This window comes from Amphiura filiformis, chromosome 11 (assembly GCF_039555335.1).
Source record: "Amphiura filiformis chromosome 11, Afil_fr2py, whole genome shotgun sequence".
In the NCBI taxonomy this organism is placed as follows: Eukaryota; Metazoa; Echinodermata; class Ophiuroidea; order Amphilepidida; family Amphiuridae; genus Amphiura; species Amphiura filiformis.
In genome coordinates this window covers 22,749,257-22,773,386 of record NC_092638.1, presented here as the reverse complement: position 1 = coordinate 22,773,386, position 24,130 = coordinate 22,749,257, and the positions used below count along the sequence as shown (strand labels likewise).

General features: G+C 37.2%; 1 protein-coding gene across 1 annotated transcript; it reads right to left on the bottom strand.

Moving 5' to 3' along the window:
• Positions 1–386: 386 nt before the first annotated feature.
• On the bottom strand, positions 387–24,093 carry LOC140164573 (epidermal differentiation-specific protein-like). The gene is made up of 8 exons (XM_072187879.1): positions 24,016–24,093; positions 20,689–20,825; positions 18,526–18,574; positions 10,396–10,517; positions 5,660–5,786; positions 4,829–4,974; positions 2,364–2,490; positions 387–1,891 (listed from the first exon to the last, which is right to left on the bottom strand). Exons 2-8 carry the CDS (start codon positions 20,781–20,783, stop codon positions 1,376–1,378), a joined length of 1,182 nt encoding a protein of 393 aa, XP_072043980.1. The 5' UTR covers positions 20,784–20,825; positions 24,016–24,093; the 3' UTR covers positions 387–1,375.
• Positions 24,094–24,130: the final 37 nt, after the last annotated feature.

Here is a 24,130-nt window from a genome sequence, read left to right as displayed (position 1 = left end):
TCTCGATCGATAAACCAGGTTTTTCGATCGAAAAACCAGGTTTATCTACGAAAAACCAAGTTTTTCTGTTCTATTGTGCAATATACTTGCCATAGACTCCACTTCGCAGCGCGATGCGATGCTGCGATGCTTTTCAAACATCGCAGCATCGCGCGATGAAATTAAAATGTACATTTTAATTTCATCGCATGTGGGGTCTGCATCTCCTTTTAAGGCCATTCTACCGACCTTGATTTTCCAGCAGCCAATCAGAAGCGTGTACGGCTGCGATATCGCAGCGCGATGCGAAATAGTTGAACATTGTTCAACTTGTAATAGACTGTAATAGATTGAGAACTTCTTGTAGTTGAGAGCAGTTAAGTGATGAAAATTGGGATCAATTTTTTTTCGCCTTCTAAAACGTTTACGGTGAAGAATATTGATTTTTAAATTTTTATTATGAGGCATGCACTACATTTTGCCTATACATATATTAATCGTTTATACGAGCTTATACGGCTTATAATAATGAATGAATGATTTAGAAATATTCCCGAGTAACCAAGAATGTCAAAATATATCTAATAGTTACGATCAAATTAAATTAATTAATTATCATTTATTTTATCTCCATTACATCAATCGCTTTTTAATCTGATTTCCATTGTTAGCAGGGGCGTACCCAAAAAAATTGTTAGCAGGGGCGTACCCAAAAAACTTAGACACCGGGGTTCGCACAAGTAAGAATAGCTCCCAAAAGACACTCGCGATGTCTTTTCAAACAATTATTGCGTACCAACTGGATCTATAAGTTTGTTAATTAACTTACTCTTTTTGATCACCAATTTTTGGAACTGAATTAATAAAAAACAATAATAATTATCAATTAATGGATGTCATAAAATGTATTTTGTTCTATTTTGAATATATTAATTGTTGTCTGCAATCGCCATGGTCGTGGCTACTGTAAATCCAAAAGCGACGAGCGATTCATCAGAAAATTTGGTATTCAAGAGCAATGCATCGCAAGTCATGAAGTGGTCAGCGATCAATTGTAAATTAAGCTATAGAGATAAAGCATTAGTCAATTTGACGCCCCTCCGCTCTACGTGCCCTCCCTTGCTCGTGCCTTCCCGTACCCCTAGCTATGCCACCGAAGCCCACCTTTAACATTGGCAAACAGATATTGCAAACTATTCTTGTTTTGTAATGTTTTTGCCAGCGGAGCAATAATAAGACTATTTTGTTTATCAATATCAGAAAATTTTAGATTTTAAATTTTTGACAATTCCCCTATGACTCAAGATAATCGGAGATATGTAAATCTTTACTTTTTCTGAATCCTTATGACGAGAGGAATATCTTTACATGGAAACAACCATGATTTCCGTTGGATTTACTCTATTGGCGTTTCTGTATAATCAACGTGCAGATTGTAACTCTGCGTTCCCTTGTATGTGCCACGCTCCTCCCACTGCTTGGTTCCTCTCTTCAATACGGCCTTGAATGGCACATCTATCTTTCCCTGCTGGATAATCGCCTTGACCGTAAGCATGGTGTGGGGATGGACGGTTGCTGGTAAGTTAAAGGTCCACTTTTCTGACTCCGTGTTCTTTGAACTTTCCTTTTCTCCAATAGTGAAGGTGTTTGTAATGCTCAGGGAGATCTCTCCTCCGGAAATAAAAGGCACGCCGGTATTGAAGGTAGTTGAGGCTTCGATCGCTAAGCTGTTCTCCCAGTGCCACTCATAGGTTTTTGTTGTGGAGACAGAGCGAGTTGTGCTCCACGAAGCCTGTTGCTCAGCGCTGCCGTCGTTGGTTTGTGAGAGCTGAGCGACAACCTCAGGAGTGCTCTTCAGTAAACCAGCAGCGATGTCAAAGTCCATACTGATGACCTCTGTCGCAAAAACAGGCTGAAGAAAGTAAAAAAAGGAAGACGTTTGTTTTAGGCCGTGAAACTTAGACAGACTATACTAAAACGTTAAGGGGATTGCTGGATATAATCCAATTTTTATTGATGAGTGACGTTTTCAACAGTTTTTACTGTCAGGTATTTTGAGCCGAACAACTGAGGTAAAGCAAAGTTGCAATATAATTTCTCACAAATACAGCACCTAGAGCCTTCATTTGTGCAGTGTATGTTAGTTTATTAAAGAATATTACAATTATGTAAAAATCAGAATTTGTACAAAACGTGCAGGCATTCTCCTCAGCAAATAATGGCCTTAATATTGATTGAGATATCTTGACAACATCTTACCACAAGGTATCAAACATTGTCAAGACTTGGCTGGAGTCAATTGTGGATAATAAATTCAAGAGTCTCAGCGCTTTTCATTAATTAAATGGACAATATGATCTTGTAAAGTAGTGATTTATGCTTACTTCATTCACTGGCCGCAATGATGATATGTGGTCATTGGAACCACTCCAATCGTCCCAATGAGAATAGGAACCTTCAGTGACTATGTATTGTCTACCATTGTAGTTGGTATGTTCGTACAGGATCCAGCTGTAAATGAAAATATATGAATGTCATAGTCATAGGAAAGTCATTGTCATAGGAAAGGACTAGCGAGCCTCAAGAATGAAACCTAGTCAGGTTTCATCATTCGTATCAGGTCCTAGTCTGGACTTGATATCAAATTCGAATCCAAGAAAGGACTCTTAATCATAAATAAGGTTAAAATATATTTTTTAAACATAATACTTTAACCATAATGCTAAACGGCTCTTTACAGAGCCGCCGAGTTTCTCTAAAAGAGACAGCAAGGGTTTTCGATATGTAGAATAAACGGCTTCAGAGCCACCAAACTTGACAAAAAGACCGATATGATTTGTATGACCTTTTGCTTAGACATTCACAGTTTTGAATATAATAAACCAAAAAATATGACTTTGGTTATGTATTAATGTTTCTTTTAGAAACCAAGAATAGGCTGTTATATAATTAAGAATTTCTCAGCAGACGAATTCCTAATTAATAGAGCAAGGTTAAAGTTTTATGACCAGGTTATTACTGGAAGCAGGTACCCTCTGTGCCCTATAATCTTCGCCTTTTTTTATATATATAATCAGTGACAGACACGGATGGTGTTGCTTGTATATGCGAATACAAGCCCATGTGTGTGTGAAATCCCTGTGCATCATTTGTGTCAGTACTGCATTGAACTGAACTTCCAATACTCCTCTGCCGGCTAAAAACACATGCACCGGCGCTGTGCTCGCGGGCTTCCTGGGTAATTTGGTTGTGGTAGTGGGTGTAAAATAGTAGCAACACAGCAAGAAATATGGAGAAGTTAAAATGTTTTCCTGGACGATGCTGTTGTTATGAAAAGTTTTAGTTTATTTTTTACACTTTTTGTACGACATAAATCAGCTGTAGATTACAACCCAATCCTAGGATTGGCAGCGGAGGTTGGTTGACAATTCTCTTAAAATACAAAGTAGTAAAAGTCACTTAGTTTACCCTGAAGTCACACACAACGATAAAAACCCACACAAAGTCTCAAATTTAGTGATATGTATTTTATTTGCGAGGCAATGAAGACTTGTTTTAAATAAGTTAAACTTACAAGACTTGGCGCCTTCAAAACTGAAGCAAACATCTTGTTTCAGTGAGTAAATAAATACTAAGAGAAGAAAATAACTGTACCGTTTCTATGTTTTCCTTACAAATTAGAAAATATCTATTGTGACTTTTTTTAAAATACTTTTTTAATCTGTCGGTTGAAAGGGGGATCATAACTATTCTTGAATATGAAGAAACAGTGCCTATAATTTGTGGGTGGGGGTTTCTGAGAAACCCACTGTAAATTACTATTGCAGGATTTTCCTTTCAAGACATGGATAAAAAAATAAAAATAAAAAATCGCATTTCGCATTTGACTTTTTAAACCTGCTACAGGAAACAAACATGTTATTTTTTTGGCCTTATACCGGAAAGTACGCGTATATAAAAAATAGAAAAGTGAAACTGAAGTCTGGATGAATGTTAAAGGTCAGGTCTATTGCATTACAAGTTGACACTTGTTGCAATTTTTTTATGCGTATTTCTCCTGAAAGAGGAGAAATTGTGTGGGTAAAGTTCAGCCTCGTACGTGTTCTTCCCCCGTTTGAAGCGTACGTGTTCTCCCCCGTTTGGCTGATGACGTAGGTAAATGAAGCGGACACTATATCATTCTCTCATTATACAATCACAATCACTTTGACAAATTTGACATTGGCAACAATGAGTTGTACTATCATTTACCATAACAATGCTGCATAACAATATGCAGACTATTGTTCTCATTTCGCAAACAAAGCCCACACAGTATTGTTACTATGCGTTTGCTTTGTAATATTTCATCTAACTGAAACTATAATAACTACATGAGTTTGTGGACTTAACACGGTTTATATGCTAGTCTCAGATGAAATTCTAAGCTCAAATAATTTATTTATTTTTTAGGCCTAATATTTCTCATGATATTGATATACATATGAATTGTAATATCACAATTTACTAATATATAAAAAAAGAAGCGGCTGATTTTATCCATATGTTTAAAACCATTAAATTTGTAATACTTTTTAGAGTTTTTTTCTGTGAACTACAACAGTATACGTTCTGTCCATTGAGAGCGTTTATAGTCCCTTTTCATGACGTCACCGTTTTTCTAGGCCAAATCTGTCTCGTTCAAAGGAACTCACCGCTGAAGTTGGTTTTTGCGGAATATCAATTTTAAACGTCTTATTTTCTCAAAAAAGGAGTCATTTTCCTTATAATATTAGCTTGCCAATGATATGATGTTGTTTTTGCAATAGACCTGTCCTTTAAAGACCCAGTGTAGGGCTAGGCTACTTACGTTCCTGTTTGGACCTTGAGAGAGGACACGGCATCGTTGAAGTTATAATAACTTAGTTTGGCAACCTTGTATTTAAAGGTGTGGGAAGTACCATGGTAATTGGTATGTTCATAGAGAATAATGTTCGGAGTCTCTGCTAGATTGTCCTGTGTACAGTGAAGAAAAAAATGAAATTGCGAAGTTGGTTTTTGTTCTCTATCCATGTGTCTTTCTGTAAGTGTTGCGTTCACATGGTTTTAACCATGTTTTAACCTATCATGTTTAACCATATTTTAACTATGTTTTAACCATGTTTTAACCATGGCTTTAAAATTCGACAAAAATCAGATTAATAATAATGTGTTAAAAACCCTTCACAGATTTAATTTCCCACATTGGATTTCGGAATGATTTCGAAAGCTCTTTCTTAAAACTTCTTGGATGAGAAGACGATAGAAGAAGGGTATTGAACTGAAGGCCTATAAGGTTAAAAATGCTATGTCTCAAAGCCCCCGCGCCAAGCGCGATTGTTTTTGTCAGCTAAAACGGCAAATTTATCTTTTTTAATTTCCTTATATCTTTCTTTATTATTTTATCATTCATTTTTATTTTTTGTCGTAAAATCATCCAATTCTGAGATATATTTTGAAGAAACTTTACTTAATTTGATACTCCCATTGTTTAAGTATGAAACAATTGATGGTTGTAGGCCTACTTCAATTATGTAAATTAACCAAACTTTTATGCTGTGTATTTTTTGAACACCCGAAAATGACATTCAAAATTAAGTATTGAAAAAAAAATCACTACCTGTCATTTATGTATGTAAATAACAATTGTATTGCAACCTACCGTATTGAGTCTTTGCATTGAAGACAATTCGTCATGAGATCCATGCCAGCTTCCTGGATTTGGGTACTCTCCCTCTTCCAATATAAATTGTCTGCCATTGCAATATTTGTCCGTGAAACCGACCCATCTGTGAAAGACATAAATTAATTAATTTAAAGCAATAATGTGCAAAAACACAAAATGTTAGTTTTAACTGATCACATTATGTCCCCTTTAAATTTCCATATCAATTTGTAAGCGCTCTTTAGCAAAGTCATAGTTCGTTGAATTTACAACCGTATAAAGCAGGAGAAAATAGTAACTTTTTGCACAAGATTTGCAATTTAAATGAAGCTAGTATACGGACAATATAAGTGTGGTCTTTTATTTAATGACATAAAATTTGAAGAAAAAAACCTTGTAAGGAACACTTGAGGTTTTGACCTTTAAAACCTACATTTTGTTCAAAAATTGTGCGTGAATAGGTTGTTTTCAACAGATGTACCACATTCGCCTTGCTATAAATTATTGAATTGCGTCATCTGTTGACCTAATGAAAAGAAGTGTTTTTAGCGGGAAGGGATAGCTTTTGTTCAATATAAAAAATTTCTGATTGGATGAAAGGAACACTTGAGGTTTTGACAAAAACCAATCACATATGTCTATTTTCCAGCTAGAAGCTCACACAGCAATATTGTGCTATGCACTCATCCGTGTAGAGCAAACACAGACTGTGTTCTCTACAAGCAGGCCCGTAACCAGGATTTATTTGGAGTGGGGCTGATTTTGAAAAAAGTGGATTTTTTTGTCAAAACTTTTTTGACCAAAAAGGCATAAAAAAAACCTTATTTTTCGCTCGCTGCGCTCGCAAATGGGACGTTTTGGGGGCAAAAAAAGGTATTTTGAGGGGCTTTGGCGATTTGGGGGAGCCCCCTGGTTACGAGCCTGTCTGCAAGGTACTGCTGCTTGAACCATATTGTGTGCTCAAGTGTATCGACGTGGAAGCTATGCATAGATGCGTTTATAAGAGAATCGTTTTGTAACCTTTCCATATAAGCCAAAAAATGAAGTAAAAATTGCTATTTCATTCCAGCGCCTATTATAATCATCGTCAATGCGTGTATTAGCTCGCCGATCGTTATTGAGCTTCACGCAGCTGGGACGTATAAATAAGACGCAAGACAAAATAACGATATACAGGCCTACACAGTTTACACGTCATTGATTCAATCATGCACAAGACGTGTCAGCCATCTCGGAACTCGGAATAATACCGGAGATCATTACAATCATGCAAAAATAGAAATTCGAGAAAAATTGAGGACGTCGCTGTGGAGCAAACCAATAATGGCATTGAGAATAATCGTATCATGGTATATATCCGTAAATATACATTGTAAAAAAAGTGTGTAATACATGTCATCTGCTAAAAAGCTGTGTAATAAATCCATCGCAATCTACCGGTACTAAAGTTCTTCTCGGTCTGTGAACAGGTCATGTGCAATGTAAACACGAAGTCACATTGCTCAATTTCTATAAAAAAATGTAGTTGCGCATAATACTGCCCAATCTGCGAAAAGTTCCGTACAACCTCGTACAATGTTTTTTGTAATACTCTACAATCAGCTTATGATTAAACGAATCCTGCTCAATAGCTCTCCGAATATCTCAGGTGCGCCTGTAGCTTATACTTAGGTAGGCCTAATATTGTACCATCTGCAAACATTTCATACAAACTCGTATATTATAATGTTCTGTGCAACTCTGTGCATAATCCTGCTCAGTCTTTAAAATGTTTGCGCGTAAAAATGCACAAATCTGCAAAAGATCCGTTCTGTGTAAAGCTATAAAAATGCCATGTCTCAATGCCCCCGCGCGCGTTCGTTTTTCTCAGCTAGTCCATCCCAGCAAACATAAAACGTTTTTAAAACGTTTTATACTGGTTATAATTTGGGTTTTTGGTTTTGGTAAAAACGTTTAAGGGGGAGAGTGGGGAGTGTTCGCCCTATATTTTTCTGACCAGCCTAGCGATGTCAATTTTAAGGTTAGGGGTGACCTGATTAGCCCATGTGAAAGCCCTATGTCTTAGCTATACATATACGGCCACAATCCCAGAACTATAGGCCTTACAATAGCAACAGGATAGAGCAAACCAAAAAGTTTTGCAAAGTGGCGAACTTGCCCCATATTGGGGCAGGTTCGCCCATATGGTGGGGTAAGTCACCCTAATCACAAAAAGGTTTAAATATTGCATAACAATAACATATTAAATGCAAATATTTAGCAAGAGCATACAGGGCATTCATTCTCTTCTGGGGAGTCACTAAATTTGTTGCAGGGGTCGGGTCAGGGTAAAATGTAGGGGTCCAAAGTGAGCCTCTTAAACGTATCATGTTTACAACTTCGGGGAGATTATGGATTAGGACATAAACGGTGGTATGAGTAATACTGATACCACATAACTTTAAAAAAACATGCTTTTCAGTAGTTTTACCTTGTTTAATGGTATAATTATAAATATCTTGCATAATAGGCTGATGGGGCAGGTCCGCCCTCCAGTTTGGGGTAAGTCCGCCCGGGGAAGATATAGGGCGAACATGCCCCATCCTCAAAGGGGCGAACGTGCCCCTTGTGCACATTTTTGTATTTTCTTCAGGGTATGCAAAATACAAATCGAATAAGGAGTTTATAACTGCATTAAATCTTTGACACATCCCATATATTCCCAATACAGATTTCCATTAAAAACATCTGTATTTATGTATCAATGATAATAAAACATTATTAATGCAAGAAAAAATTACGTTTTGGTGTAATTTTTTTGTTTTGGCTGCAGTTCGATGAACACGCCCCTATATGTGACCGTTCACGGCGAATGAGCCGTAAATTCCTCCCCCGGTCAATTTTGTTTTATTTCATGTTTAACAAATATACATCATAAGCTTTAAAATGGTATATCATTTGACTTCAAACGATACCCAGAAGCGGGGTTATAGTTTGTTAAACTTTGCTCCTTCAACGACATTGAATACGACATTCGTACACATTTTACGCTGTAACTCAGAATACAATTTAGGGAATTTACGGCTCATTCGTGCTGTACGGTCACATATATCGCGTAGCTAATATGAGAAGTTTATAATGACCTATGTCACCTAATTTTGCCATCACCAAATTCCCCGATAGTCCTGAGAAACAAGGGGTGGGCGAACCTACCCCTAGGGCGAACACTCCCCGCTCTCTCCTAACATTAACATGTCGGGTTATATAAAGGTCATGAAAACGTTATAAAACGTTTTATATGAAAACACACTTCAAAAATATGTCTAAAATGTTATTGTAAAATATTTTTTGCAAACATTTTTTGCAAAATATTTTGCTAACACTTAAATAACATTATGTTAGAATATTTGCAGTAAGTTATCATCAAATGTTTTTTAATGTTATGAAAACGTTTTCTACCCTTTATATACCCTTTATATAACCCGACATTTAAACGTTTTCAGGTAACCTTTTCTAACCTTTTGCGAATGATGTCGAAAACGTATTTTGTTTGCTGGGATGTCAGCTGAAACGGCAAATTCATTTCTTTGATAGTTTTTTAACTTTGCCAAGAATGACAATAATCAAGTGCTTATTTTTACGCAACATGCAACATTAATGTTGAAGTGTAAAAGATTTAAACTTTGCATTACAATTTCTTGGAAATATTCAAAAACATTACTATGTGTGAGAATTTTTTAAGCCATTTTTATGCAATAATTCTTTTATCAACATTAACGAAAAAAGACATTTACAAGTACCGAGCATCATCTTACATGCAAGTTTTCATTTTCAATATCGTGCATATTTTCAAATTTGAACAAAACCTAATATTAAATGTTTTGAAAGAAACGGATTGTTTAAAAACAATGAAAAGCATTTCACCTAACAAAATATGAAGCCCATTGACAGCGTTAATCACTAGTGCGCATTGTGTTGAATTATCTTTCTTTCAAACTTGGAATGAAGTGAATTGACGCATGCGTTATGTAATCGCTCATTTCTTTGCAATCAGTCAACCGATTCCAGTAAAATTAACATATAAGATGCAGAATAAAATAGGATGCACGCTGATTTTTAGATTTTTGGATTCTGATGTTTATTTCTCGACTTACGTCCAAATTCATTCGCCCGGTATTTTTTTCTGGGACACCCTGTATTTCATACACGCCGTGCACAAATGTTAGGGGGTGTGCAATACTTATCTGTCGGGGATAAGAGGGGGAAAGCAATTTTTGCCAGGTCCAAAGGGGAAAATTCTAATAGGGGCAAGAGATTTTTGGCACACATTCACGTGGTACCTTTTAAAATAAAACACTCTAAAAAGGCTTAGGAAAACAGTATGGAAACGTTCTGCAAAAATTTCCTGCTCGCTACGCTATATATCTATGCCACAATAGATTTTCAAACAATTTCCCAACAATTTGGCATGTGCGAGGGGGGGACGAAGATGTTCTGGCCGGCCGTGGGGTGGGGGAACAATTCTTGTCAGGCTTAGGGGGCAGGTTTTAAGCAGGCCGGGTGGGTAAGCATTTTTGGCAGGCCCTTTTCAATTTGCCATCTTCCCCTGACAAATAATAATTGCATTGCACTTCCCCTTACACATTCAAACTTGTTAAAAAGATCGGTGTAATGAAATTTAACTTGTTAACAAAAATACGCACAACTAAAAAACAACAACACCAAAACAAACAAAAAAAAGGACAAATTCTTACACACTGCTGAAGACCTTAATTGAAGATATTCTATCGTTGAATCCAATATTGGTTAAAGAGACCTGCGTTTGTGTGATTTCACGTGAAGCTCCCTTGAAGTCTGAGTGTTCGTAGATGACGATCTAATGTGCAGAAAAATAAATAAAAATGAACTAATAATCAATAAATCAATCAATAATCAATCAATGAATTGATCATAAATAAATATTAAAATAATAATGATTAATTAAAAAAAATGTCACTGCGAGATGAAATGGAAGCTCGCGCAAATCGAACAACTATAACAGGGGGCCAGATGCGATATCCTAAATTTTGCCGTCGCCATTAGATCAATAGATGACCATTGGACCAAATTATGCTTGTTGTCAGAAATTTTGTTGCAAACTGGCAAACCCTCATAACTTTATCCCCATACCGTAACCACTCGTTAACAAGCATATCCAGGGTTGAGAACCAGAAAGCCTTAAGGGGTTTTAAGAGGGTGGGAACGTAGTTTGGATTCCAGAGGGAGTGTGCCTGTAAGAGACACAGCCATCAAAAAAGAACTAGCTCAGATCGCGAGCAAAATAAATTTTCCCAGCCCTGAAAAAAGAGGTAGAGCTGGGAATCGAACCAGGGACCTCTCGGTTGTGAAACTCATTTCATTATCAAGCCAACTAACTATTAGCTGTGAGAAGTTTGATAGTAATCCTTGATATTGCTGAATAAAATAAATCAGTACTGCTATAGCACTTGTTCAGTGCCTATTATGGGACCATGACAACCCCTCTCAGTCCCCCGCGCCTCGTGGCCGCTTCGCGGCCATGCGCGCTTCGCGCGGACTCCCCTCGAGGAACTAGAACTAGTTCTATACTGATATTTATCTAATGTACGATGCTATTCAAATAGACGTTCCATAGAAACTAGGAATATGTGAAATGGCTATCAATCGATCAATCAATCAAGTTTTCAAGTTATCAACAATCAATAATAAACCGATGAATCATGGAATATTACTAATCACTTACTAATCTACCAAATAAATAGATACGTCAATAAATAAACAAATAAATAAATAGGCATAAATGAATAAATAAGTAATGCAGTTAGTATTTTAGTTACAAAATTCCAAACGTTCTATTATTTATAATTTTCTGCTATACACGCAAAGGAGATGTGCTTTTAATATCCGCGCTTAATCAATAATGGGTCTTTCACTCCATTGTCAAACTATTGTGTTTCCTGTAGGGTTATGTGTTGACCAGGTTCTAAACAACTCAGTCTTATACTGGATGCTTTATAACAGATGGGAGTACAAAATCAAGCCTATATATAACAAGGACATTCATTAGCCGGCTTGCTCAGTGGTAGGGCATTATACAAAGAGATACCGCATGCAGGTACCAATCACAGCACAAATTTGATAATAGTTTGGTACAAATCATAAACATGGTCAACCTACGTATCCAAAGCAGTATAGTATAGACATAATACCTAAGCTTTCATGCGCGAAACATAAAACACACTCGCTAGTCGTGGCCTTTTTTATGAGATATTGATATGGCGCCGAAGACTACAGCTTTTCCAAACTCAGCCACGAGCCCTGTTTCCAGAGGAATATTTGGATGTTGTTACAATGTTTTCAAAGTAATCATATCGTCAAGAGACACACATAAAGGAATACGACATCCATCCTGAGCCAATCTGTATTCTGTTGGCTGCAAAAGCCGACGATCAGACATAAATTCTAAAAGGAGCATGTCCGGATATTAGCGTTAATTTCATGGTGAGCTTAAAACGCATCGAAAACGCCAAAATGCAGTCACAAAATATATAATATTAATAAATCACCAACGTAGGTATGTGGAAAAGAACTGTATTAACATTAACAAAGTATGTGCCAAAAGATTTGTCTTTGACATGTCGCTGTTTTGAAATATCACCAAAAATATCAAGTTTTGGAAAAACGTCTCAAAATTTAAAACAAACATGAACCTTCCAAAACAATACCTGCCGCTGTGAACCCTGAGAGCCCTTAACTCAAGAAATGTAATTTAGAGAAAAACAGGTTTTGATATTTTTGCGAACTAAACCAAGGATTCTCGAGTAATAATATACTATAGGATAAGCCACACGTTTGCGCAAATGAAGTCAGTCACACACCCAATGTACGATCATGCATGTGATGGCATGCGCTGTGTAGGAGTGTATCACCTGTGGAAGAGGTGATGCATGTTTACGTCATCGTTTCAAAAGAAATTAAATGGCGAAAAACGACGAACAATAATTGGTCGTTCCTTTCCATTCCTATGATATTGTGAAAAACCAAATAGCTGAGGAGTTAGCTCAATATACTAGAAAAATATTCTCTGCGATGATCCCATGATGAGACTGGCTAAATAAGCTGTATTTTTGCCGGAAAGGGTCCGAATAATTGGCAGTCGGTGTGCGCCATCTTGGAAAAATAGCTCGAAATAGCTCAAGATTGAGGAGATTTTAGCCTGACGATGTTAGACTTGATCAAGACGGACTGTCGTTTGTACCGCAGCGGTCAAAATGTGCATATTTCATACATAAAATTAGCTCGAAATTCAATAAAACAAGTAAAATATGGACCTAATGTTCTCTCTATTAACATAAAACTTAACATGAAAGGGGCATTTCTTTTTTAAAACAAATAAACATACGTTCAAATTGCGTTACAATCGTACCTGTACTTGCCGATCTGGAACTAAGACTAATTTGGGCACTCAGATGCCCTAGCAACTGTCAATCAAATACAGGATAAGTCCTTTTGACCAATAAAGCAGTAATGCGCATCATAGCCGTTCACAAGTACGTAAGTTTTAGGCTACGCACTCAGATGCATAGCAACCGGCATAGCAACTGTCACTCAAACTGCCGGCGAAGCGACTTCATTTTTTTTATACAGGGTTTGAATATGCGTGTCACGGCCCTGACTAAACTTATTTACAACTCACAATGCAAGTGTCTGATTTAACTCAAGTTTGGTCCTACAACCGGATTTTGTATCCTATTCATTGTAACAAATGTCAATTATGATTAAGAATGGTGGAAATTAAGATATTCTTTATTATTCCTTTAAATTCTGATTTACGTCTTTCTGATATCTACAATATCTGAGTTACGGCTTCTAACTTTCAATGTTGCTAGTGATGGATATATATCGATGGAATGTGTTATTATAATCTCTACACAATAGAAGCCAATGACCATGCAATTACCTATTATAGTTCTGTTACTACACTCAAAAGAAGTAGGCATACTAAGATGGATTAGTGTGAAGTGGCCTGCACTTCATAATTGTTAAGCCTTACCCTAACCGCCTAAGGGCTTTTTGGCGACGGGAAGGGAAAGAAGGAAAGAATAAAGAGAGAAAAGAAAGAAAGAAGCAGGGCTGTCAACTCTCACACATTGGCCGTGAGTCTCACGCATTGGGTCACTTTCTCACGGTCTCACGCCAAGGTAGTATAATCTCACTCGTAGGTAGTAAATCTCACGCAAAACGCTGGAAAATGAGTAAAATCTCACGCATCATCAAAATAACTTGTTGTCCCTACCCCCTCCCAAATAATCATGGGTCAAGATGAACATTGTATTCGACAAATCCCTACGGCTGTCTCACGCCAAGCAATTCCAAAAAGTTGACAGCCCTGGAAAGAAGTTGTTTGCTCTGGGTGGGATTCGAACCCGAGACCCCTCGCATGCCAAGCACTCGGTCGGCGACACTTTGCCACGGGTCTTAGGCTTCGCTGGCCAGCGAAACCGTGCCTATATATCACTTAGGGCGATTGCGTCATCACACCACGTGGGATGCACGCACGAACAGCGCATATATCAAGTAGTATTTTGTAGTATACAGGAGGGTTAGGGTTAAGCAGTCAGCCACCTGCACAACCGATTCTTTTGTTCTGCAAGGCTCACTCAGTCATTTAATGAGGCAATACAAAGGATCGAATTTGGTGTTGAAAATGAGCTAAATTTCATTTTTTCAGTAAATGTCAGGTCAAATTGTAGCGCTTGATACTGGTTTTTTTTTCAAATCCTAGTGTTAAACTTAGGCGTGAAATTCAGTCATTTCGTGTAAGATTTTCGATTTTGATAGGCTTAAACTCTGCCCGCGAGCCTTTTTTTGGATCACCCTTTTAGCTTTTCAAAGTAATATAGTTCGCTAATGAAGGATTTTTCCCAACTTTCTAACGCACATCACCGTGAGCGATATATCATAGTTTTGTCAGAATTTCCGTTTTGATTTCACCACTTTTTACTCCCGCCTGAAATTTTTTTTTTTTTTTATCGCGTGAAATCTAAGGCTGATACTAGCATTGTGGATCGATATCCCTGGGTTTAATAGGAATACCGGCATGGGTACAGTGTTGCCAGAACTTCAATATAGCAACGAAATTCCCTGGCCTAATAGCGCTCCAACTGATCACAGCGGCGTAGCTGGGATTTTTTCCAAGGGGGGCAAGCCTGTATGGGCGGTGGCCCAAATCCACCAAATTTCCCTGCACTTGGGGGAGAGGGGCAGGGGCCCAAATAGACAATTTTGCCAGGCTTATTGAATATAATCGTATGGTATTGCATATCGTATGGATTCTCCATCTCTCTGCCCCTCTTCTCCCTCTCTTCCCCTCTCTCCTCTCTTTTTTCTTCTTTCTCCCTCCTTTTTCCTCTTTTTTCCTTGCACTAGGGGGCGGGGGCCCAAATAGGCAAATTTTGCCAGGGGGCAATTGCCCCCCTGCCCCCCGGCAGCTACGCCACTAACTGATCATGTTTATAGCACGATGAGGATCTTTCATCACGTAAGTGATTAATTATTTGATTTGATCATCGGACCAATGTGTTGAAATTTGCTTCTCCTCAAAACAACTTTGCCCGACAATCTTACATGCAATTGGGCAATATTTTTAACAAAACTTTCTTTTACAAAACATAATATTACGCTGTATGTTTTATGATCAAGCAAACTGTTTGGAACACACTTCCAAATAACCTTCGTAACGCCCCCAGACTTTCGTTATTTAAACGCCAGCTTAAAACCAATCTTTATAAATTGATTGTTTTTATGTTTGTTTGTAAATTTCGTGCTTTACGCGCTTTGAGTTCCTCATCAGAGATTGTGCCTTATAAGAACCATTCATTATCATTTTAAACAGGTTTTTTTTTTTTTTCAAAAACCTGTTCAAGCAATTATTTAAAATTGCTTGTCTAAAAACAGAATAACTTGGATGTTAATACTTGACGTAGTGTTTCAATTGTCACGAAGATGACTGGGTATGGTACCTTTTGTTTGTGTTTGTTTGAAACTGCTTTTGGAAACCCACCGAAAGTCATAGGCCCTAATGAAGCAGCTAAAACAATACCAGGTTAAACATGGAAGTTTATAAAAACCTATTAAATAACCTTAAGGGAAAAAAAACTTTTGTGGCAACAATAAGCATTGCATTGGAAGTCATGGTTAAAGTGTGTTGAGTACCACCCCAAAGTTTCCCTACATACACCCCCACTACCCACCTCACACACCTCTGCACCCACCCCACCCCATAGGCATACATGTACATGATATTACATAATAATATATAGCATAGCTATACATTTAGGTATACGCCTACATGTCAAATTAAAAAGAAACCCGAACACAAGTCTGAAGGGTGTAATGAAAATGGCAACCCGCGATGGGGGGCGGGGGGGGGGGGGAGGTCATACAAAATTCACCTGGCGATAGGAGGGACAGAAGATTAAAATCCCGTATAATAACACGCTAATTTTTCTAGGTTTGGACCGTGGATTTTCCCATGGACCTCAAGCGTGCGTCTCTTTTAAGAGAAAATACGGACTAACCTAGGTAAACAAACAAACAGACAGACAAAATGGTTTTCATAATCATGGAATCCATATAAATTGAAATTGCAGGCTATCACGGGAGCAAATTTTTAAAATTCACCTCATTTACCAGAAAACCCAATTGGGGATTTGGGCTACTAAATCGCTGGTCGGGCAATATTTGCTTTTCAATGGAAAATTGCCCTGGATGACAACAATGAAAATATCGACTATTTCTGCTGGTTGCTCACGAGATAAAAAGTACTGAGTTTGACATTTTCGGAGCATGAAGGGAAAAAGGTAAAATAAAAACGGAAATTCTGACAAAACTATAATATATAGACCCACGATGTGTGCGTTACAGAGGTGGGAAATATCTTTCTTTAGCAAACTATATTAGTTTGAGACGCTAAAAACCAATTCCGTAAAAAGCTCGCAGGCGAACTCAAGCCCTATAAAAATCAAAAATATCACACTAAAAGACACAATTTGATGCTTAATTTTAATACCAGGATTTAAAAAAAATATATATCCAAGCACCAAGTTTTTAACTGACATTACTGAAGAAAAAAAATATATTGCTTTATATTTGACCGAGAAAATTAATTTCATAGTAAAAAGGTGTATCTCTGAATTGTGCTGATTTTAACATGTATCGATCGACTTTAGCGCGACTAAGCATTTCTAAAGAATCGGTTGTGCAGGTGGCTGACTGTAAGGAAGCCTATACTGAGTTTCGATAGTGGTAACCTAAGTGGCCCAGGTTAAACTGTCTTTGGAATATATAAATGGCAATATAATTATGCAGGCCAGAAACACTTATCTCAGTGTCTGACCAAGCCTCAACTCAGAGTTGAGGCTTTCTGGCTAACTACAATTGGCTATATTGAGATGTGGCTAAGTAGAATTGTGCTATATCTACAATATGACGTTAAATTGGGTTAAAGTTTTATGATTGGAATAATCTGTGTGTGCAAAATGGCAAAAAAAGTGAGTTAAGGCTTTCTGGTTCTGAACCCTCGAAATCTTGATTGATTGATTTCCATTTCCATGTATCGATGCTTGTGTTTCCTTCAACATGTTCAATTTTGTTTTTATCTCTTACTATAGAAATTCATAGGTCTAATAACTGCATATGAACATTTCGCACCCTCAGTTCAATAAAACCGTTCATATGAAGATGGGATATTTTATTTGTATAATTTCCAACCTATTTTGAATACCCTCCCTCCCTCAGCAACCAATGTTGGAGCAAACATATATTAGCACATTTAAAAAATGCGGCGTTTGGTATACAACAAGGGGAGCGGGGCACAGCGACAACGCCTGGGAAATAATTATATTGTACGGCAGGGAAATACCCGGGATCAATACACGTGTATCTGTTATGCACGATTTGATATTCAGACGATAAATCTTTGAATACCGGGGAAGAAAATGATGAATATCTCCCGTAATTTTTGCTTTCTAAAGAAGCCAATTGTAAGGCTTGCACTTCAATATATGTGTTGAAAGAACATGATAGTCGTTAGCCAGCGTATTGACAAACAACCGTGCGTTTTGAAATCTAAAACTGAAAAAAAATCAGATTTTATATGTGCAGGACAACAAAAATAACAGCTGCCCTCATTCGAAAAGACTCGGGTCACAGAACATAACACGGTACTAAAAGTATAGTGCAGTGTATACCACTGGTGGAGGCAGTCTAAATGAGATGACGTACCAGGCTCCGACATCTACAGAGGGTATTGTCAATAGCCTTAGTCGAATGTCCATCGGCCCATTATGCGTCTCAAAACTATTAAATTGGTTGGAACAAAATGGCCATGCATGGCTGTTGTAGAACAAATGGATTCGATCTTTCATTTCGACAAGATTCTGTAAAGTCCCTCTCTCAGTCAAACTACTCGAATTTGATAAGTTGGGTCATTTTTAACTAGAATCTATTCATTCTATAATATTTGACAAGATCGCCGTTTTAAAATGACAAGGCAATGTTATCAAAATCTATTTGATGAGATTCTTGTCATTTAGATGAGAATATCTGATTCATTTTGAAGAGAAATATGCCCCCATCTGAGTAGTTTCCCTTGTCAAATTTGACAAGTGTCTACTAAAAATGAGTAGATCGTTTTAAGAGCGCGCTATGAAAATTTCCTTATTTCCTGTACAATTGAATATAGAATACATTTATCGAGCTATAATTGAAATTAATTTACGTTTCACGTTCATAGAAAATCTGAAATCAAATGTTTAACTTTGTAATCACTGGTAATAGGCTAATCAGATGAGACAATTACTTACCTTTGCGGTATCCAATGCAGAAACATCTCTGGGATGCAGTCTTCCTTTTCTGAAATAATGGAAATGATTATGATCTATACACTGTATCAAAATGATTAGGATTTAATAATGTACACATTACTTTTTGATGTCTTCCAAATGCAACACTGCTATCTCTTTTTGCTTTTATGTTGACATCTGTGGTGCTAATGGGTATTGGCCATTCCAAGATATTTACGGTCAAGGTTTACCCAGGGGGCAAAATTCAAGAATTGAGTTTCCAACAATTTAAGAATCACAAGATGGGGGTAAAAATGTAAAATTTATACAAAACTGAGTTTTTTGATCTAATGTTCAAAAAAGTTAAGTTGTGCTATCTATACTACATGTAATTGTAACAGAATCCATTTCACATGCGTCCATCTGCCACTGAAAGCTCACGGGAAAGTCCCGGAAAATCCAAGAAATGGAACAGTGCCTAATATGCATAAATACAAAATGACCGCTTATTCAGGTGTGAAATTCTAAAGTTGGTCAAATCATGTTAAAAACTAAACCAATGTATTCCTCTCGTCATTATAGGATTCAGAAAAAGTATTTTAACAAGATTTGACCAACTTTAAAAATTTCACCCCTGCATAAGCGGCCATTTTGGATTTATGCCAATTATGCACTGTTCCACTCTTGGATTTTCGGGGAATCTGAAATGAATGGTGACTACTGCAAATAGTCGTAGGTTAACCCCTTATTTTTCTTAATTTGACTGGGCTATTGCATGACTGAAGCGTTAAGGTGGTGATTTTTTAAAATTTTATTTCGCAACGTATTATAATAGCAAAAGTTGGAACATTTGAGCTAGCCGATTTGGCACTTAATCAGCGTGCACAGAAATTATCGCTATTTTGCATTACATCCTAGGCCTAAGTCAAAACCACGTATAAATACGCATTTTCCGACCTTTCAATGGCCGAAGTCAGGCTGTAGCTCAATCGGGAGCGCAATCAAGTACTAGTATATAATTTTAGACTTCAAGGTTGCAGGGAATGAAACGATCATTAAAGCGCTATGTGTGATTTGCATAAAGAATAGATTCCTATTTAAATGTTAGTTTTCACTGATCACATTGTCCCACTTTTAATTTCGAGCCAAACAAACGAGATAAAACGAAGAAAATTACTATTTCATTGTAGTATACAAATGCGTGTATTACCTCGCCGATCGTATTACATGTCTTATTGCACGGAGCATCACGGAGCTGGGACGTATATTATAAGACGTACGACGAATAGCGATATGCACAGTGGCGTAGCCAGGGGGAGCTGCCCCCAGAAAATTTTCAGGGATAAAATGGAGATGGCAAAGTGTAAAATAGCCTTAAAACGACTAAAAAATGAGACAAAAAGATGACAAATGGGAACGAAAATTTGGCTTTGTCCCCTGACCCCCTCACACTAAAATCCTGGCTACGCTAATGGATACAATTTATACGTCACTGATTTTCAATGATACAATTACACATAAGCTGATATTCACGAGACGTGTATCGGTAAACTCTGAATAAAACCGGAGATCTCCGGATTAACACTGGGCATTTAATATGTATAATCATGCAAAAAGTAGTAATTGGAGCAAATCACACATTATGGCTTTAAGATGGAATATGAATTTTTAATGTTTGTAATAAAATGTTTGTAATTGCGATCTTACTGGCAGAGCTTTCATACGCCCGTTCAGTGATTCAAAATCACTCTCATGTGACCTGATTTTTAATAGATGCACGGGCGTTTGATACCTATGTTTCGCAAACTCTCCAATATATTATACGCACAATCGCACATGAGTACGCGCGAACACCTAAAATTCATATTTAGCATCACCTGAAATGAAATGCATGCATCAGATGATTTTTGTAAATTGCTCATATAAATAAAACATGAAATAAAACAGTTTCGCGTCTGTCAAAGAGCACGTTGAGCATGTCGTCTGGTCCCACTATTTACTTCAATTATATAGGCTTAACTTGTCTTGTTCGCTTTTAGCTGATGAAATGATAAACAATACACACATTGCGATCACGTGACCGTGTATCAGGTATTTTTGACTTCTCATGCCTCGATCTAACCATGCATTTACAGTTCAGTTTTAAAAATAAGAAAATTATCATTCTTTTGAAAAGTTTCCTACCTTAAATCGGCGGGTTTCGACTCAGCCCGGTTGAAAGCAATGGCCACGATGGACACAAGTAGTAAAACCTTACCGGTAGTCAATGCTGAAATCATTGCTAGAGCGCTCTCAATCTCGCCAAGACTTCGAGTTAATAACTGTTGGAATAAAAGTACTGAAGTAGTCAAACAGTAAAATGGACCCAGCTAGCCATGCAGCAACTAATAATGAGGCTGTGGATCACGAAATGCCCCTTTAAGAACACAATATTGTACCCAGCATGCAGCAGGTATCAATTATTGTTAGATTTTCTTACCTAGGATATCCGGCTTAGGATGACTTCAACATTGGAAGTCATCTTGGCAGAACCACAACCATGAGGGTGAGAGTTCATAAGAGCAATGAAGGTTCGAGTGTTTTCAACAATGCTGGACCAGGGGGATGGCACTTAATTCACGATTTTTGTATTAGCCACGCAAACATATGGCGAATTTTGTTGGCTTTCTCTCAACAAAGTGAGGCAAGGTATCGATCGGTTATGAATAATTTACATCAATTCTTACTCGGCCCATGTGATTGAGGTCACCACATAAAGGTGTCGTGAGTTTAGCGAATCGTACCTGTTGAAGAGTGTAAAACGCCCCTATCACGATCACGACGGGCGGAAATGGAGTCAACTACTATGATCCCGTCAGGCAGCAACGATTGTTTTTTTTCCAAGAAAGTCTTCTAATTTGATAAGGGAATGCTTTTTGATAAAGTAATGTCAAAATTAGGACTCACTGTCAACATTACGGAGGACAGGTATAAGATATGAAATGCAAGATAGCATTTGAAGTCACAAAACAGTCATGTGACACCTCACGTGATCTTGCATTATGGCGCCGTATTTGTCTGTGTGTTTGCATTCATGTTCTCGTGTGAAAAGAATATCAATCTTCACTAATCAGATATAATGGTATTTGGCTCCCGGCATGAATTATTGATTTTTATAAGTAGATAAAGAAAATCAGACAATGTCGATTACGGTGTTACAGTACAGGGCTCTATGGGTTTGAGATTTTCTTTTGCTACATTAGTGGAACCAATTTTTTTGGCATCCTTGAACCTGAAAGCATAAACATTTGATTGGTTTCATTTTTTCTATGCCCCCCTGTGGTTCCCACGAGGGGTCGAAGGTCACAGTGGGGACAAAACTTAATAATAGTCCCATTATATTGTTATGTATCTCAAATTATTCCTCTCATCACAGAGAATAAAAAAGTTATGTGTCACATTTTTCTACCGTCGGTGTTTAGTTCAGGAGTTATAAGGTCGATTATGTCAAATGTCAAAACTTTCATACACAGAGGTCAAAATTTAATATTGGTCCGATTTCATCGAAACTGGTCTCAAATTACGTGTCCCTTAACATAAGCAATCTCAAACATATACTTAATTCACAATTTTGATGCAATTTGTATTGTCATATCCCCCTTCAGTCCATATGTACATGCATAACCTTTGACCATTGATCTCATCCGATTCTTCTCTTTCAATATATCATTATTGCCACATGTAAATTTAAACCAATTTTTGCACTCACTTTATCAGTTTTGGCAACTTTGTGCCACTATAGCCTCGATATATTGTTTTTTTATAAACGGTTCCAAAAATGTAAGTCCCCCTAAGACATGCTGGTATAATTAAAAAAAATACTTGATCAATTCTCTTTTTTTTTAAAGTTTGGAACTTAGATTGATTATGCATCAAGTGAGCGGGGTTTTGTTGCTACTTTTTATCATCTTCATTGAGAAATACAGCCATTTATGAAATTTTCGGCCAAAAAAGTTACATTTTTCTACATAGGCTTTATGATGCTTAAATTTGTGTTGCCAAGTTTCTCCCTTTAAGTGAGTAATTTAATCAAAAAGAAGCATTGACAATTTAATTAAAGCTAAGCTTTTCCTGATTTAGGTGTCACACATTCAAAAACACTTTTTATGGTTCAGTGAATAAATTATATACTTATTATATACCACTCTCTCTCTCTCTCTCTCTCCTCTCTCTCTCTCTCTCTCTCTCTCTCTCTCTCTCTCTCTCTCTCTCTCTCTCTCTCTCTCTCTCTCTCTCTCTCTCTCTCTCTATATATATAAACATTTTTCTTCGATTAATTTGCTTTACGTGAAAGAGGTCTGAAACAAAATGTGATGCATATAAAGCCTATATGCAGAAAAGTGCAACTTTTTTTGGCCGAAAATTTCCTAAATGGCTTTATTTCTCAGTGAAGAGGATAACAGATAACAACACAACTCCCGCTCACTTGATACATAACTAATCAGTCTAAGTTCCAAACTTTAAAACAAGAGAAACTATCTAATAGTTTTTGGATTATATCAAAATGTCTTAGGGGGACTTACTCTTTCGGAACCGTTAAAAAGAAACGAGATTATTTTTAAATTCCCATGTTCACACAACTATGACAAAAGTATAAATAAGTTGAGTAAATGTCGAACAGTTGTAACAGTTGGGTAAAATATGCTGTTTAATCTATTTAGTACACACAGTTTGAATAAATTTAAATAAGTTTTGAAATTCATAGTGCATGATGCCAACCCACAGGCTTCTGCAAACTTTACATATGTTCCACTGCATGGCACACCTTATAAACCATTATACTATATTCAGGGATGCAGCTCAATATATGCATAGTCCCTTAGTCTACCCATATGTTTAACCATCGCAACCAGGATTAGCCCCCCCCCCCGAATGTTCGGATATAAACCGAGACAATTGGGCAGGTAGTTCCTTCTTCTACTGTTCTAGGGAATTCTACCGCTTTCACGGAACCTTTTGCAACCACACCGGGGCTCCAGGTCGGTACCTCTCGCACTGAAGTCTGCTGCCCTATCAGCTGTGCTAACTTGACTGTTTTAAAACTTAACTTAAAGCCACAATGGCAGGAAGGGTGTATGTCCATTTTCATCCGGAATAACAAGGTAAAGTGAAAGAAACCCCACTGGCTATTTTGGCTGTTTAACACGGAATTATATGGTGGATTCAAAGTCATGTTTCTGACTTCATGTCAAAATTGCTCTGTTGACACAACAAATTTGCCTGATTCCAGTGTAAGTTGGGACATGTGTAAACGTAAATTTCGTTTTACAACATACATCATGGCTTTAACTAGTTCATAGTTGGCCATCATTGGGTAAAAAGCATTGACTATAGTATAGTATACATATTACCTTGGTCTAAGACATATTTACATCAAACTAGACATTAAATGCAAAACGGTCAAATCCAGAATTCATTCATTTCCAACAGAGCAAATATACAAAGGCAAAACAATATAACTAAAATTCTTACCTTAAATTCGGTTTGAAATGGCTGAAGTATTTGTCGTTCACAAATCGCAGTAGAACTCACTTCTGGCTTGGTTTTCGAAATTCGGTGCAAACTGCAAAACCCATCTTTAGTTACT

What these genes read in the sequence shown, in the direction of transcription:
- LOC140164573 (XM_072187879.1), bottom strand. Translation starts at nt 20,783, where the DNA reads ATGATTTCAGCATTGACTACCGGTAAGGTTTTACTACTTGTGTCCATC. An exon ending in ATTAAGGTCTTCAGCAGTGT is followed by an intron (nt 5,787 to 10,395) that starts GTAAGAATTTGT and finishes TGTCTTTCACAG; the next exon opens with ATGGGTCGGTTTCACGGACA. An exon ending in CATTGCGGCCAGTGAATGAA is followed by an intron (nt 1,892 to 2,363) that starts GTAAGCATAAAT and finishes TACTTTCTTCAG; the next exon opens with CCTGTTTTTGCGACAGAGGT.